The sequence below is a fragment of the Tachysurus fulvidraco genome, chromosome 18 (assembly GCF_022655615.1).
Source record: "Tachysurus fulvidraco isolate hzauxx_2018 chromosome 18, HZAU_PFXX_2.0, whole genome shotgun sequence".
NCBI lineage: Eukaryota > Metazoa > Chordata > Actinopteri > Siluriformes > Bagridae > Tachysurus > Tachysurus fulvidraco.
Genome location: NC_062535.1, coordinates 15,376,323 through 15,394,070, shown reverse-complemented (window position 1 = coordinate 15,394,070; position 17,748 = coordinate 15,376,323). Strand labels below are relative to the sequence as shown.

At 41.7% G+C, this 17,748-nt stretch overlaps 4 protein-coding genes across 5 annotated transcripts in view; all 4 read right to left on the bottom strand.

Annotated features, from left to right (window-relative positions):
* Nucleotides 1-1,812, bottom strand: part of rnaseh2a (ribonuclease H2, subunit A) — a 4,537-nt gene extending 2,725 nt beyond the window's left edge. The window contains exons 1-3 of one of the 2 annotated variants that reach the window (XM_027178919.2): nucleotides 1,257-1,812; nucleotides 1,095-1,166; nucleotides 1-115 (exon numbers count right to left, since the gene is read on the bottom strand). The exon at nucleotides 1-115 is cut by the window's left edge and continues 12 nt beyond it. In XM_027178919.2, the coding sequence (XP_027034720.2) occupies nucleotides 1-115; nucleotides 1,095-1,166; nucleotides 1,257-1,383 (314 nt within the window). In that variant the 5' untranslated portion in view covers nucleotides 1,384-1,812. The remainder of the gene's footprint in view (nucleotides 116-1,094; nucleotides 1,167-1,256) is intronic. The other variant, XM_027178918.2, reaches the window with a different exon arrangement.
* Nucleotides 1,813-6,420: 4,608 nt separating this feature from the next.
* Nucleotides 6,421-7,665, bottom strand: LOC113663623 (serum amyloid P-component-like). The gene is made up of 2 exons (XM_027178980.2): nucleotides 7,364-7,665; nucleotides 6,421-7,282 (listed from the first exon to the last, which is right to left on the bottom strand). The coding sequence occupies exons 1-2, from the start codon at nucleotides 7,419-7,421 to the stop codon at nucleotides 6,642-6,644; spliced, it is 699 nt and encodes a 232-aa protein (XP_027034781.2). The 5' UTR covers nucleotides 7,422-7,665; the 3' UTR covers nucleotides 6,421-6,641.
* LOC113663641 (PAK4-inhibitor inka2-like) lies at nucleotides 7,442-14,286 on the bottom strand. Its single transcript, XM_027179007.2, has 4 exons — nucleotides 14,207-14,286; nucleotides 11,245-11,261; nucleotides 7,826-8,431; nucleotides 7,442-7,473 (listed from the first exon to the last, which is right to left on the bottom strand). Exons 1-4 carry the CDS (start codon nucleotides 14,284-14,286, stop codon nucleotides 7,442-7,444), a joined length of 735 nt encoding a protein of 244 aa, XP_027034808.2.
* Nucleotides 14,287-15,161: 875 nt separating this feature from the next.
* Nucleotides 15,162-16,188, bottom strand: LOC113663630 (serum amyloid P-component-like). The gene is made up of 2 exons (XM_027178991.2): nucleotides 16,029-16,188; nucleotides 15,162-15,948 (listed from the first exon to the last, which is right to left on the bottom strand). The coding sequence occupies exons 1-2, from the start codon at nucleotides 16,084-16,086 to the stop codon at nucleotides 15,311-15,313; spliced, it is 696 nt and encodes a 231-aa protein (XP_027034792.1). The 5' UTR covers nucleotides 16,087-16,188; the 3' UTR covers nucleotides 15,162-15,310.
* Nucleotides 16,189-17,748: the final 1,560 nt, after the last annotated feature.

The following is a 17,748-nucleotide window of genomic DNA, read 5'->3' as shown; positions in this document are numbered from 1 at the left end:
CTGGTGGAGATGGTATTTGGTGAGAGGACCTGAAGAGCCCAGCCCACAAAGCTCTTGGCCTCGTCCAGCTTCAGAAACAGGTTCTCTCTCTCCGCCTCGGTCAGCGTCTTCGAGTCTGGACACAAAAGTCAACAAAACACACTGGATTACCGTTTCCCTGTAACGTCACACACCACAAACACGTCTCTACATGGGATACATTCAACTGTCAAAAAGGCTGGACATCTCTGTTTATCATAAATCATGTAAAACTATTATTATATTCTATTATACATGATTTAAATCTTCATGTCTCGGTTGATAAGTCGGGTTTATTTTTCTATGACAAAGCGATCGCTGTCGAACGCTCGAATCGGATCGGTCAGAAAGTGACAACGATTCATTTTCTATAATCAGCAGCTCTGTCTGTAATCCAATTCACAGATTAAATGATATTAACGTGCACTGGTTATTCTAACGCGTTATCGATCCTATAGTAATGTTGTAAACGTGGACTAAACTGATTAATAAAACGTGTTGTGTCTGTTTACGTGACAAATGTCATAGCCTAAGGGTTAGAGAGTCTGACTCCTAACCCTAAGGTTGTGGGTTCGAGTCTCGGGACGGCCACGACTGAGGTGCCCTTGAGCTAGGCACCGAACCCCCAACTGCTCCCCGGGCACCACAGCATAAATGGCTGCCCACTGCTCCGGGTGTGGGTTCAGATTGTGTGTGTATGCACTTTGGATGGGTTAAACACAGAGAACAAATTCTGAGTATGGGTCACTTCACTTCACAACGATTCGTAGGAGTCGACGGTCAGATGTAAAGTTGGAACTTTACCTCAAACTCCCCTTTAAGGAGGTCTATTTTTGTGCACGTGCTGTTTATGGCTGCTGTTTTTGATGATCGTATGACACACGATTTAAGGAGTTGGTTATAAAAAGCACTGAGTTGTAAGAAGTCCTAAGAAAAATTAAAGCACTACAGTGCATACACTCTTGACATGATTACTGCGAGTCTTCTCATCATCATCACGCATGATTGTTTTCCTACAACAACACGACTCTGTATGGTTTATTTCTCCCATCACACTGAGCTCCACTGTGGCTAACCTGCAACTTTCAGGTTCTTCAGCTCCTCTTTTCTGGACACTGGACAGAAACATATTCCATAAACCATGGGACCTGATAGTAAACACAAACAGGGTATTATTTATAAGAACACAAAGGCAGCAATTTTGAACAGACTTTTAGCTTGATGTGATGTTTACTGACCCAACACAGGACCTCTACCAGCCTCGTCGATACCCAGACAGCAGTCTTCAGTCCTGCACAACTCAGGGATTGGAGATGACAGTCTACAACTGACCGAATTATCCGCCTCAAAGTCACTCAAGTCCATGTTTGGACAAAAAAAAAAATCCTACTGAGAAGACAGAAAGCTGTAAACTAACACTATTCACGTCCTAGTAAACAAAGCAGGGGCCAATCCCAAATAGCAGCCTGCACCCTATATAAGCGCACGAGACCCCTAGCTTCCTGAGCCCTATCTAGTAAACTTCTTATCAAGTCAGACGCTATTTGGGACACAGCATATGCTACAGGGTGGCATGCTAACTAACTTTCATCCTAGTATAAAGTAATAAAGCGTTACGTGCTCCAAATATCCGTATATTATATATCTGTGGCAAGTTTATCACTTGCTATATAAACAGTAACAAGGATAGAAAAAGAGGAGAGTATAGAAAATGAACTAAACAAAGCTAACAAAGCTAACAAAGCTAATCTGACAGAAAGCAGCCTGAAGGAGGCGGAGTGTGATTGGCTGAAGCAATCAAAAAGCCCGGGAAAAAACCACGTGACATATTTTTTAACCTGTGTATTGCTTTCATTGGGAAGCCAGAATAGAAAGGATAACATGGCAAAAACAATGTTTTTACTTATTTATAAAAGTTATTTTTATAAATGTTCGACGTGTCTGTAGCACATTCATGAATCCTAAATCATATATCTATATCTATCTATCTATCTATCTATCTATCTATCTATCTATCTATCTATCTATCTATCTATCTATCTATCTATCTATCTATCTATCTATCTATATACATATATATATATACGTGTGTGTGTGTGTGTGTGTGTGTGTGTATTCAAAGTGCCTGTTATTTTAATTCACATACATATGTGTTTCCTGACCTGTGTTTATTTTACCTGCCTTTAGTCTGTTTAAAATATATTTGTCATAAAATCATAAAATAATACACAGCTGAAACAGCTTAAAATGTTTTAGAACCCTAACAGCAATACGACAGAAACCTTTTTTTTGTTTGTTTGTGTGTGTGTGCGTGTGTGTGTGTGTGTGTGTGTGTGTGTGTGTTCTGTTTTGATGGTTTACACACCAGTAATTTAAACACTGAACTAAAAAAAATAAACACAAATTTATATATATATTTTCACATTTTGTCTTATTATTAGTCAGTGCGAGTATAAATATCTTGTTGACCATCCGGTTAAAGCATCTTCGAGACAGAATCCCTCGGTCACTTCAGATTTGTTCATTAGGCTTAAATACAGACACATTTAAATACATCTAACATTAATCTTGAATTTTTGAATTATATTAATCTTTATATTATTCTTTATAATAACCTTTTGTTCTATGTTTATGTTCAGCTGCTTTGAGATGATGACAATTGTTAAAAGCGCTATACAAATCAATTTGAAAGGAATTAAATTTGTGATTTTCTTTTGGAATTCAAATTTCTATTTTACTTGAAAAATTTGTAATAATAAGATCATGGGGGGGGGGGGCACTGTGGCTTAGTGGTTAGCATGTTCGCCTCACACCTCCACTGTTGGGGGTTCGATTCCCACCTCCGCCTTGTGTGTGTGGAGTTTGCATGTTCTCCAAGTGCCTCGGGGGTTTCCTCCGGGTACTCCGGTTTCCTCCCCCGGTCCAAAGACATGCATGGTAGGTTGATTGGCACCTCTGGAAAATTGTCCGTAGTGTGTGATTGCGTGAGTGAATGAGAGTGTGTGTGTGCCCTGCGATGAGTTGGCACTCCGTCCAGGGTGTATCCTGCCTTCATGCCCGATGACTCCTGAGACACAGGCTCCCCATGACCCGAGAAGTTTGGATAAGCGGTAGAAAATTTTTTAGTTTTTGTTTGTCTACAGCATATAATACATTGTTTTCTTCTTATTTGGATATATCCCTAAACTACAGGAATGTTTTCTGTACAACAATGTAGACATTCAGCATTTAATAACTTTTTTTTAAACAAGTCTGATGCAAAGAACAAATCAAAACAACTGAACAAATCCTTCAAAGAAAGTCACAAAGTTGATCCCAGTTTTTTCCTCAGGTGATTAAATTTTTACTCATATTTAGTGACAATTTATTTTATATGATCAGCTCAGGTTTGTTTATTATATGTATATTTATTCAACCTTACATGTTCATACTCTTACTCATACCATACATGTTTACTCTTTAATCAAAAGACATCCTGGAGTTCTATGGAATAAAAACACTGTCAATAATAATCGTACGTAATTCAAAGCATTGTGTGTAAATTTTAATTTAGTTGTGCATAATTTAAAACTATTGAACGTAATTATGTTTTTTGTGAAGTTGGATCCCAAAATCTACGGCCACAACAGTTTACAGATACGAGATTTTGTGTGTTTGTTCAAATACGACTACAAAATGTACGACTATGACAGTTTACAGACACAACGCTTGTTTTCACAACACCTCTTTTTTACACACGAAAACGGTCTGCAAAACAACTGTCAAAAATACGTCATCACGTTCACAGGCATTACTATCCGAGGGAAGATGAATCGATTCCACGAAGCGCGCATGCGCCCCGCCCTCTTCTAAACCACTCATAGAAACCACTGGAGCTGAAATGGCGGGTTAGTTATCACTAATAACAGAGAGAATTTTTTGCTAACACTTTAAAATAATGGTCTGTTGGTAACGAGTGACTATGCAGGAAGTAATAGGTAGTACTGCATTAACACTGAGCTTAATACTACTAACTAATATGGAAGCAAGATGAACTAAGCAGTATGAGTAATAGCATAGGGAATCGAACCGCGACCCTGGAGCTGTGAGGCGAACGTGCTAACCACTAAGCCACCGATATATTTTCAACCAATTGATCTTGAATGTCTTTTAATACCACCCATATCATAGTCTTTAACCAGCTGTGATTTCTTAATATTATGAGTTTTTTTTTTTCACAGAAATTGGAAAACGATCGAATTATATTTCTTAACATTAACTGTAGAAACATACAGGGAGTGGCATGGATAGATTATTTTGGAAATAGCTCAAAGATTTCCTTATATCTATTATCTGGTTAGAAAAGTTAACGTCTTCTCTTCTAATAGCATTTTTAGATAAAACTATTCCTAAATATTTCACTTCATCTTTAACCTAAATTGAAGAGATGATAGAGTCCGTTGATGAGTGAATGGGAAGTAGCTCACATTTTTTAATATTAAGGGTAAATCCTGAAGCTTTAGGGAAAATCGAGACTGAATTTAGGGCAACATCAACCATGAATTTATTCTTTAAAAGGATTGCTGTGTCGTCTGCAAATTGACTAATTTTAAATTTCTTTAGATCCCATGCAAATCGGCGTTATGATTAATGAGTAATATAAGTGATTGAGTGGCTAGAATAAACAGTTTGGGAGAAATCAGACATCCCTTCCTAATACTGCGGAGCACTTCAAACCTAGGAGTTATACTAGGATTCAGGGATACAGAACTATATGTCAGTATAAAACATCTTAATTATTTTACAAAAATTACTCCCAAAACCTAAAAACTCTAAGATTTCAAATAAAAAAGTATGTTCAACAGTATCAAATGCCTTGTAAAAGTCAAGAAATAAAATAAAAAACATTATTTTAAATTGTTAGCACAAATTTCTCTCTGTTATTAGTGATAACTAACCCGCCATTTCGGCACCAGTGGTTTCTATGAGTGGTTTAGAAGAGGGCGGGGCACATGCGCGCTTCGTGGAATCGATTCATCTTCCCTCGGATAGTAATGCCTGTGAACGTGATGACGTATTTTTGACAGTTGTTTTGCAGACCGTTTTTGTGTGTAAAAAAGAGGTGTTGTGAAAACAAGCGTTGTGTCTGTAAACTGTCATAGTCGTACATTTTGGAGTTGTATTTGAACAAACACACAAAATCTCGTATCTGTAAACTGTCGTGGCCGTAAATTTTGGGATCCAACTCCACAAAAAACATAATTACGTACAATAGTTTTAAATTACGCACAACTAAATTAAAATTTACACACAATGCTTTGAATTACGTACGATTATTATTGACAGTGTTTTTATTCCATAGAGTTCCAGGTGAATACATTCCCTGCATGAAATTCTTATATCATAATCTTAATAATATGCGATCAGGAGATTTGTTTGTGAGCTCAGGTTTCCATTGTTCGAGTCCCAAATTCCCATCACAGAAATTGCACACTGAATTGGATTCATCTGTCAAGCTCCAAAACTCTTTTCAATCTGCTTATCAATGTTGTTCACTCTGTTTTGTATTTAAATGTATTTTAGTTATTATTCATTCACTGTTATTAATTAACCCAAATTTTTGTAGACTGTTTAGCATTTCTCAAACATTTGCATATCATTGACTTGTTATATAACACCATGACTTGTTATATAACACAATGACATTTTCCAGTCACATTTCTAGTCATCAAATGTTTTACTCTGCTCCACATGTGAGTCACTTTATAGCTGAAATCCTACAATGCCTCTGTGTCCTAAATAAATGGTTAATTCCCCATTTCTATAATGTTATCCTTCCATTTTCAATAAAACATTCAGACTACAGTTTATAGTGTAATTAAGAGTAAATTAAGTAATTAGCAAGTAAACAAGTTTGGGTTAAACCTGTTCCAGTGCAAGCAACAAAATACGTCTTATACAATTGTGAGCTCATAAATTAGTGCCAACAGCTTGGGAAATAGAGCGACATATGTGACGTATGTGATGGTCGGGGTAAACAAACTTTAGGGTATATACTGTAGTAGTGTAGTATAATGCTGATGTCCAAGAAAATTTGCTGTAACATTTTATTACTGAGATACTTTACAGATTATTGATCTGTATATTTGATTGTTCTGTATTTTAAAATGATCCACTGTTTCGATTCACTTGGATTGAGCATCATAAATTTCCCAAAACACAGTTGTCTTATTTAGTCTCATTTCATTGTATGCATATTTTATATAATGTTTGTTACAAACGCCTATGAAGCTCTTGTTCTTGTTGATGAGTTTTCAAGTTTCACCCAAAGAGCCTCTATGATAGAATCCTCTTCATTGGTCCAGCATTCAATCGGTCCATTTTTCTAATTTACCTGAAAGAACTTTATATGATATATTGTGCTCTTTTACAACAGATACTTTTTAATAACAACAAATGAGGTTTTATCACAGATGCAACCGTATGTTATTTTAAGTATCAGTAGAATTCATTAAACAAACACTTTTTTTTTTCATGCCATTATTTTCACGTGTTTATTTCAAATTTCATTGCATTATCATTACTCATAGTAAAGATAGGTCTGTATTCATTCCTTCTTTTAGGTTCCTAAACAACGACTCTTTTTAAGATTCAATTTTTAATTTTTGAGTAGTTTTTACACTTTCAGTAATCACATACCCAATTTTGCTAAATTCCAAAGAGTCCCAGTTAAGAACATTTCCAGACTGATACCATCTATCGTGCATATATTGCGAAATCTCGCTAGGAGACAAAACAGAGTTCCACATGTGAACATCGGTCAACATGCCCACAAATGACTGGTTAATATCAAATCCTCCACCATAAGAATCTTGATCTTGACCCAGAATGATTTTTGGAGTTCCGCTTAGAGAGCCTAAGCGAGAGAACCCTTTTCTTGTGCTCGGTTTTCCGTTCACCCACATCTGACCGAGACCTGTTTTCCCGTCCCAGGTAGCGCAGACCGAATTCCAGACATTTAGTTCATCTTCCAAGCCCCAAAAGTCCACAGACAAGCCTCCCACATGTAAACAATAAACTTCTCGTTTGGGCTTGTAAATAAAAAAGGCATTATCAGATTCCGGGAGAGCTAACGAAAAAAGGCTCTGGCTTCGGTCAAGGTCGGAGAAGGCACGCAAACACACAGTTATACATGTGAAATTTGTCTCATTCTCCAGCAGAGGACTGAGACTCACGTGGTGGCGATTGGACTCCACAGGAAAGGTGAACATTTTACCTAAAAGATCTTTACATTTCAAATAGTTAGTTTTTTTTTAATATTTTCTTACAAATGATACAACTTATTATTTATATGATGAAAACTAACCTTGTTTTTCAGTAGCGGCAAGGAGAAACAAGGAGAGTAGAACCACAAGTCTCTTCATTCTGTAATGTAGTCCACAGCTCAATCTGCATATCGGTGCTGCTGAGTGTCTTCTGCATTTATATGTATTTTAGCTAGTGTCCGTTGTTATTTATTAACTTACATATTTGTAGAATTGCACAATATGTCCAGTTGTTTTGAGATCTCAGTCCTTGAACTCTCATAAAATTGGATCAGATCGATATTTTTAGTCGGGTCCAAACTTCAGATAATTTGCAAGCTGTAATGTGTCTGTCTGTGTTTTCCCCTTGTTTCTGTCTGCCGTCTTTCCCTGATGTTAATTGTTGACCCCGCCCACCTATCTGTTACCATGGACACTAATTACATTCATTCTCTTCCCCAGGTGTTTTGTCTTAGTCCTTGTCTGTCTCTGTTTTGTGATTGGTTCTCGTTCCCCATATATACTCTGTCTGCTCCCACTCTTCATGAGGGCACTGAACTGGTAAAAGTCTGTTTCCATCTGGTGCAGTCCAGTGTGTGACTGGTGAAAGAAAGGCTTTGGAATCTGAAACCCTACAGGACATGACATCCGCTTTGTGCAAGGCTCAGCAGACTTTCCTCGCCCGTCTATTCCCTTAGACATGATGGCTAGTTTCCGTCTCACGTTAACTAGAAAGTCTTTGGCTAGTTTGCTGCTTGAGTTTGGTTTTACATCAGTCACGTCAGGACATTCGGGAAGGTCCATCCAGTTTTTAATGAGGTCGGCAAAGCTGTTGTCTCCCAGCACGAGAGGCTGCCTGTTGCGGCCTCTAGTCAAAAGGGATGCGGTCCAGTCCTCAGGTTCACTGGCCTCAAATGAGGTCCAGCGTTCCAGACATGCATCCGAGGTCGATTTGGGCCGAATGCGGTTAGTGCGGACACAGGCAGAGGACGAAACCCGTACGTTCCTTGTGCGGCGCAGAACCACACCCTCATCTTGCCAAGATGCCTCTGAATATCCTGAATCGAAGTCCACGCTCTTCTCACTACATGGTGAACCCTGAGACAGAACGACCAACCCCACATGGATCCAGCAGAAATCCTGTTTTGTCTTCGTCAGGAGGACGCCCCAGTTGAGGAATACACGGAGGTATTCTTGGACCTGTGCAGCGAGGTCAACTTCGATGAGAAGGCGCTCAAAGACATTTTTAAGCATGGACTAAGGGATATACTGCGGTATCTGATGCCGTCTACCCGGGAGATCAAAACATTCTCAGAGTTCGTCAACCTGGCATTGCTCCTGGACGGGTCCACGCTGAGCGTGAGCACTGTAGAGACGGAAACCGGCCGTAAGTATTTTTTTGGGGGGGGGGGGGGGGCAGCAAGCATCGGGGTCCGTGGGCCACAGAGTGGAATCAGCCACGGACGCCCGAATGCTCCACAGTTCCTCCGCCCAGACCAGTCCCGTGCACACCCGTGATCGAGCCAGTTCCCATGGCTACCGTACCGGCGAGCTCGGCTGAGGTCCGTGCTAACCGGCTGGTCTCCAAACTGGCGGATACCCCGATGAGGTCGGCTCGGGCGGCCGGCATCCCTAAGCCGCCAGCTGGACCAGCCGGGTCGCCGGAACCAGCCGGGTCGCCGGAACCGACCGGGTCGATGGAACCTGCCAAACCGACCGGGTCGACGGAACCGACCGGGTCGATGGAACCTGCCGAACTGACCGGGTCGATGGAACCTGCCGAACCGACCGGGTCGACAGAACCTGCCGAACCGACCGGGTCAACGGAACCGACCGGGTCGATGGAACCTGCTGAACCGACCGGGTCGACGGAACCGACCGGGTCGACGGAACTTGCAGGGTCGACAGAACCTGCCGAACCGACCGGGTCGATGGAACCGACCGGGTCGATGGAGCCTGCTGAACCGACCGGGTCGACGGAACCTGCAGGGTCGACGGAACCTGCCGAACCGACCGGGTCGAAGGAACCTGCCGAACCGACCGGGTCGACGGAACCGACCGGGTCGATGGAACCTGCTGAACCGACCGGGTTGACGGAACCGGCCGAGCTGACGGAACCAGCCGAATCGGCCGGGTCGACCGAAATGACTGAGTCAGAGAACGCGGTCGACATCATGACACCCAAACCACCTGAACTCTCTGCCTGGCCTGAACCTATGCATGTTTCTGTTTTCCTGTGTTTTGCTTCGCTGGACTTGCCAGCCCTTCTACCTCCTGTCCCTGTTCATAGGCCCAAAGCACCACCCTGGCTGCCAACTCCGTTCCGGTCTCTGGCTCCGCCTCCAGCACCACCCTGGTCCCCGGTCCTGCTCTGGTCTCGGGCTCCGCCTCCAGCACCACCCTGGTCTCCGGTCCTGCTCTGGTCTCTAGCTCCGCCTCCAGCACCACCCTGGTCGCCGGTCCTGCTCTGGTCTCTGGCTCCGCCTCCAGCACCACCCTGGTCTCCGGTCCTGCTCTGGCCTCCGGCTCCGCCTCCAGCACCACCCTGGTCTCCGGTCCTGCTCTGGTCTCTGGCTCCGCCTCCAGCACCACCCTGGTCTCCGGTCCTGCTCTGGTCTCTGGCTCCGCCTCCAGCACCACCCTGGTCTCCGGTCCTGCTCTGGTCTCTGGCTCTGCCTCCGGCACCACCCTGGCCTCCTGTTCTCCCGGCGCCGCCCTGGCCTCCTGTTCTCTCGGCGCCGCCCTGGCCTCCTGTTCTCCCGGCGCCGCCCTGGCCTCCTGCTCTCCCGGCGCCGCCCTGGCCTCCTGTTCTCTGCCTGTTGCGGCCTCTAGTCAAAAGGGATGCGGTCCAGTCCTCAGGTTCACTGGCCTCAAATGAGGTCCAGCGTTCCAGACATGCATCCGAGGTCGATTTGGGCCGAATGCGGTTAGTGCGGACACAGGCAGCCTCTCGTGCTGGGAGACAACAGCTTTGCCGACCTCATTAAAAACTGGATGGACCTTCCCGAATGTCCTGACGTGACTGATGTAAAACCAAACTCAAGCAGCAAACTAGCCAAAGACTTTCTAGTTAACGTGAGACGGAAACTAGCCATCATGTCTAAGGGAATAGACGGGCGAGGAAAGTCTGCTGAGCCTTGCACAAAGCGGATGTCATGTCCTGTAGGGTTTCAGATTCCAAAGCCTTTCTTTCACCAGTCACACACTGGACTGCACCAGATGGAAACAGACTTTTACCAGTTCAGTGCCCTCATGAAGAGTGGGAGCAGACAGAGTATATATGGGGAACGAGAACCAATCACAAAACAGAGACAGACAAGGACTAAGACAAAACACCTGGGGAAGAGAATGAATGTAATTAGTGTCCATGGTAACAGATAGGTGGGCGGGGTCAACAATTAACATCAGGGAAAGACGGCAGACAGAAACAAGGGGAAAACACAGACAGACACATTACACAAGCTTTACATCAATAGTTCACCAAAGTGATGAAAGAGAACTATTACAAAATGCTTGTTTACATTTTCTGTAACGTTATCCTTCCATTTTTTCATATTTTGCATGTCCTCAACCTCCTCATCCTCCAAAGGCCCAAAGGAAACCCATGGACAAGAACAAACACAGTTGTACGAAACTGGCCTTTACTTACCACGGTTAAAGAACTTATGTTTTTTTTGCTCATTTCTACAAGTGCTTCATAACAAGTGCTTCAGCAGCATAGCAGCTTTATTCTATTGGTTCCAGTGGAACTCCTCAGCATATCAAGCAGATCTTATTTACAGCTCAGGAAAGCTTTCATTACAGCACTACCTAAAAACACCCGTCAAAACTCTCCATTGTGGAGGATGATGCATCATAACCCGATGTCAGGTTCATCCTCTCACAGCAGTCAAGAGTGAAGCCCAAGCTCCACCAAGATCCCTTCTTTTCATCTTTTCTTCACCTGCTTTATTCCCTCTCCTGCAATGTACCCAGCACCCCCTTGGGAACACAGAATCATGTTTAGTTGGAAAACTCACCTGAGGGAACATTTAGATTGAGAGCATAAAGGAAGTGAGGCTTCCCACTCAGTCCTCCACAGCACAGTTACCTAGATCCCACCTTTCTATTCCCCATCTAAACCAGTCACCCCTTTCCCCATGCAGAAGCCCCCCCACCCCAACCCCAACACCTTTGTACATTGTAGACATACTAAGTCTGGCGATTAAATACACATAAATTTCACATTTTCACACACACCACTCACACTTACTGTAAATGTGTGGTGTTATGGTTAAAGGCAGTAGATCTAGTAGATTACATCTAATAGAATAGATGCAATATGTTATGTGTTCAACATACTCAACAGAATCTACATGGACATATATATATATATATATATATATATATATATATATATATATATATATATATATATATATATATATATATATATATATATATATATACATGACTTGTTAGGAGACAGAGGGACTTCAAAGGACACCTGCGTTCAAGGTAAGACCAACTCTGATAGTTGATCAGAGTTGATCACTAACCTGTGCAAACTAGGACACATTTACATTTACATTTACAGCATTTGGAAGACGCCCTTATCCAGAGCGACATACATAAGTGCTTAAATCTCTAACATTGAATACATTAATGCTGGTTCACTAAGTTACATACTTAAGATACCATGAGTCATTGTTCAAAGTTACAATGAAAAAGTGTCAAAGGTTTTTTTTTTTTTTGTTTTTTTTTAATGCAAAAGATAAGGAAAGAAGTGCTAGTTAAAGTCTTCAACCGCTGCTTGAAAATAGCCAGTGACTCAGCTGTCCGGACCTCTAGAGGAAGTTCATTCCACCACCTTGGTGCCAGAACAGAGAAGAGTCTTGTAGTATACTTGCCTCTTACCCTGAGAGATGGTGGAACCAGTCGAGCAGTGCTGGTAGATCGGAGGTTGCGAGGTTCAGTGCAAGGATTGATGAGGGCTTTGAGGTAAGAGGGAGCTGGTCCATTTTTGGCTTTGTAGGCTAGCATGAGTGTTTTGAATCGGATGTGTGCAGCTACCGGAAGCCAGTGGAGGGATTGCAGCAGCGGGGTGGTATGCGAGAACTTTGGCAGGTTGAAAACAAGCCTGGCAGCTGCATTTTGGATCATTTGCAGAGGACGGATTCATAGGTAGACCTGCCAGCAGTGCATTGCAGTAATCCAGTCTAGAAATGACAAGAGACTGAACAAGTACCTGAGCAGTCTGTGTGGACAAAAGTGGCTGAATCCTTCTAATGTTGTAGAGAAGAAACCGACATGAGCGAGTCATGTTAGCAACATGAGAGGAAAAGGACAGTTGATTGTCCATGGTTACCCCAAGGTTGCGAGCTGTGGCTGAAGGGGAGATCAGATCGTTGTGCAAGGATATAGCAAGATCATGACCTGGGGATGAATCACCTGGAATGAACAGCAGTTCAGTTTTGCTAGGATTGAGCTTTAACTGATGAGCAGTCATCCATGATTAAATTTCTGCCAGTCATGCTGAGATCCGGTCAGAAGCTGTGGCATCTGAGGGTGGGAAAGAGAAGATAAGTAGTGTATCATCAGCATAGCAGTGGTAAGAGAACCCATGTGATGAAATGTCACCAAGAGAGTGAGTATACAGGGAGAAAAGAAGAGGACCAAGTACTGAGCCCCGTGGGACGCCCGTGGAGAGTCTGCGTGGAGCAGATGTCACTCCCCTCCATGTTACCTGATATGAGTGTCCTTCCAGGTAGGAAGCAAACCATTCCCAAGCTGATCCGCAAATCCCAAGACTCTTGAGGGTGTATAAGAGAGTCTTGTGGTTAACCGTATCAAACGCTGCTGAAAGGTCAAGGAGGATAAGGATGGATGACAGTTTGGCTGATCTAGCAGCATGTAGTTTCTCAGAGACATCCAAAAGGGCTGTCTCTGTAGAGTGAGCTGCTTTAAAGCCAGACTGGTTGGGGTCTTGGAGGTTGTTCTGTGAGAGATAGACAGACAGTTGATTATATACAATGCGTTCATTAATTTTTGAAAGAAATGAGAGAAGTGATACCGGTCTGTAGTTACTGATGTCTGATGGATCCAGAGCAGGTTTCTTTAGGATGGGAATAAGCCTTGCTCTCTTGAAAGTAGTTGGCACCTGACCAGATGCTATGGATCTATTGACGATAGTGGAAATGAAGGGCAAAAGGTCTTGCAAGATGGTCTGGAGCATGGTGGTAGGGAGTGGATCCAATGGGCAGGTGGTAGGATTGCAGGACTGGATGAGTTGTAAAATCTCTTCTGCTGCCACAGTTGAGAAATGTGACAATGAAGGTGTTGGGGAATGCATACTCTGAGATGTAAGTGCAGTCGGGACTGAAGTGAAGGTCTGGCAGATTTCCTCAGTCTTCTCCTGGTAGAAAGAAGCAAAGTCTTCTGCAGTCAGGGAGGATGAAGAAGGTGGAGCCGGGGGGTTGAGCAGAGAAGAGATGATGTTGTGGAATTTCCGAGGGTCATGTGAGGAAGCTTCAAGCTTTTCCTTGTAGAAGGAAGTCTTGGCAGAAGTTACATCTGAGGAGAATTTGACAAGAAGTGTTCGATAAAAATCAAGATCTGCATCAAGTTGTGATTTCTTCCACTTTCTCTCTGATGATCTTAGCTCTCTTCGATTGTTGCGCAGCACATTTGAAAGCCAAGGAGCAGAACAAGAAGTTTTCTTGGGTTTAGTGAACATAGGGCAGAGGAAGTCCATAGTTGAGGAAAGAGATGAGAGGAAAGTATCTGTGGCTGAGTCCAAGGGTATTGAGGAAAAAGACTCAGGATCAGGAAAAGAAGAAAGAGTGCCAGAAGCTACAGATGAAGGTGAGACAGAGTGAAGGTAGCGGTGGGTAAGAGCGAGTCAGCTAATCAGCTGCACTTCATACCGGATCGTGAAGAACTCCTGGGCAACCAGTTGGGGCATTGACGGGTAAGTCCAGTGCTGCAGGCTGTCAAATGACCGCATGACTTAAACACTTAAACACCCTCAAAACAGCTCGATGTGTTCACTGTGCATGACTTCACATCACATGCCTCTTCATGTCTTACAGATATTTCTACAGATAACATGTGCGGCCTTGCTGCTTGTGCTTCATATATTTTGGTTTGAAACATTCTGCATGTTTAAGGCAGAAAATCCCACTTTCAAATGCACACCATGAAAAAGCCACAAGAATTACTATACATTTAGATGATTTCTTTTGTGTGTCAGTCAAAAATAAAAATAAAAAGTCAATGTATTTAAAAAAAAATCCAGTACAAGCAACAACAAACAAAATACATCTCATACAATTGTGAGCTTATAAATTAGTGCCAACAGCTTGGGAAATAGAGCGACATATGTGACGTATGTGATGGTCAGGGTAAACAAACTTTAGGGTATATACTGTAGTAGTGTAGTATAATTCTGATGTCCCAGAAAATTTGCTGTAACATTTTATTACTGAGATACTTTACAGATTATTGATCTGTATATTTGACTGTTCTGTATTTTAAAATGAGCCACTGTTTCGATTCACTTGGATTGAACATCATAGATTTCCCAAAACACAGTTGTCTTATTTAGTCTCATTTCATTGTATGCAAATTTTATATAATGTTTGTTACAGACACCTATGAAGCTCTTGTTCTTGTTGATGAGTATTCAAGTTTCACCCAAAGAGCCTCTATGATAGAATCCTCTTCATTGGACCAGCATTCAATCGGTCCATTTTTCTAATTTGCCTGAAAGAACTTTATATGATATATCGTGCTCTTTTACAACAGATACTTTTTAATAACAACAAATGAGGTTTTATCACAGATGCAACCGTATGTTATTTTAAGTATCAGTACAATTCATTAAACAAACACCTTTTTATTTTTTCATGCCATTATTTTCACGTGTTTATTTTTCATAGTTGGTCAAATTTCATTGCATTATCATTAGCCTACTTATAATAAAGATAGGTCTGTATTCATTCCTTCTTTTAGATTCCTAAACAATGAATCTAAACAATACTGATTTTTTGAGTAGTTTTTACACTTTCAATAATCACATACCCAATTTTGCTAAATTCCAAAGAGTCCCAGTTAAGAACATTTCCAGACTGATACCATCCATCGTGCATATATTGTGAAATCTCACTAGGAGACAAAACAGAGTTCCACATGTGAACATCAGTCAACATGCCCACAAATGACTGGGTAATGTTAAATCCTCCACCATAAGAATCTTGATCTTGACCCAGAATGATTTTTGGAGTTCCGCTTAAAGAACCTAAGCGAGAGAACCCTTTTCTTGTGCTCGGTTTTCCGTTCACCCACATCTGACTGAGACCTGTTTTCCCGTCCCAGGTAGCGCAGACCGAATTCCAGACATTTAGTTCATCTTCCAAGCCCCAAAAATCCACAGACGGTTTTCCCACATGTAAACGATAAACTTCTCGTTTGGGCTTGTAAATAACAAAGGCATTATCAGATTCTGGGAGAGCTAATGAAAAAAGGGTCTGGCCTCGGGAAAGGTCGGAGAAGGCACGCAGACACACAGTAATACATGTGAAATTTGTCTCATTCTCCAGCAGAGGACTGAGACTCACGTGGTGGCGATTGGACTCCACAGGAAAGGTGAACATTTTACCTAAAAGATCTTTAAATTTCAAATAGTTAGTTTTTTAAAATACTTTCTTACAAATGATACAACTTATTATTTATATGATGAAAACTAACCTTGTTTTTCAGTAGCGGCGAGGAGAAACAAGGAGAGTAGAACCACAAGTCTCTTCATTTTGTAATGTAGTCCACAGCTCAATCTGCATATCAGTGCTGCCGAGTGTCTTCTGCATTTATATGTATTTTAGCTAGTGTCCGTTGTTATTGATTAACTTACATATTTGTACATATTTGTTTTGAAATCTCAGTCCTTGCACTCTCATGGAATTGGATCAGATCAATATTTTTAGTCAGGTCCAAACTTCAGAAATTTTGCAAGCTTTACATTAATATGTAAACCCATGGACAAGAACAAAGACACAGTTGTACCAAACTGGCCTTTACTTACCACGGTTAAAGAACTTATGTTTTTTTTTTTGCTCATTTCTACAACTCCTCAGCAGATCAAGCAGATCTTTTCACAGCTCAGGAAAGCTTTCATTACAGCACTACCTAAAAACACCCGTCAAAACTCTCGGTTGTGGAGGATGATGCATCATAACCCGGTGTCAGGTTCATCCTCTCACAGCAGTCAAGAGTGAAGCCCAAGCTCCACCAAGATCCCTTCTTTTCATCTTTTCTTCACCTGCTTTATTCCCTCTCCTGCGATGTACCCAGCACCCCCTTGGGAACACAGAATCATGTTTAGTTGGAAAACTCACCTGAGGGAACATGTAGATTGAGAGCATTCAGGAAGCGGGGCTTCCCACTCAGTCCTCCACAGCACAGTTACCTAGATCCCACCTTTCTATTCCCCATCTAAACCAGTTACCCCTTTCCCCATGCAGAAGCCCCCCACCCCCCGCCCCAACAGCTTTGTACATTGTAGACGTACTGGGTCTGGCGATTAAATACACATAAATTTCACATTTTCACACACATCACTCACACTTACTGTAAATGTGTGGTGTTATGGCAAAAGGCAGTAGATCTATTCTATTAGATTACATCTAATAGAATAGATGCAATACATTATGTGTTCAACATACTCAACAGAATCTACATGGACATATATATACATGACTATATATATATATATATATATATATATATATATATATATATATATATATATATATATATATATATATATATATATATGATTTGTATTGTATTTACTACTTTTAATAAAAACAAGGGCTCCCATTGTGAGGACCCTAAAAAGACAAGAAGGTCTAAGTCTGCCTCCTTCATTTAAAGATTCAAACAATACATTAGGTAGAAGAACTTGAAGAGGATCCTTTGTTAGGAGACAGAGGGACTTCAAAGGACACCTGTGTTCAAGGTAAGCCCAACTCTGATAGTTGATCAGAGTTGATCAATAACCTGTGCAAACTAGGACACATTCCTTAGTGGGATTGTGGAAGGGTTTCCTAGGCAATCCGAAAGCATGTGTTACTAAGGGACACGTAGGTCAGTATTAATTACTTTATGGTGCAGTTGAGTGCTCAAAAGACTCAATCAGGCTGTCTGTATTTATGCTCATGTTCCTTTGGGAGTCTCTTTTTCTTAATTTGCATGCTCTAGCTGATTTCCCATAATTTTTGAAGTTTAAGATTTAGTCTCCTCCTATCTATTTTACATAGCATGTTCAAATTCCCATCATTACCAGATCTCCTGATGGTACCGCCTACTTCCTTATTCGTGTTATTTTGGGCAACAATGTCTCCATGGATCATTTTTCTTCATTCTCCTCATTTTGGTTTTTCTGTATAAGGTAAGATATTACTAGTTTTCT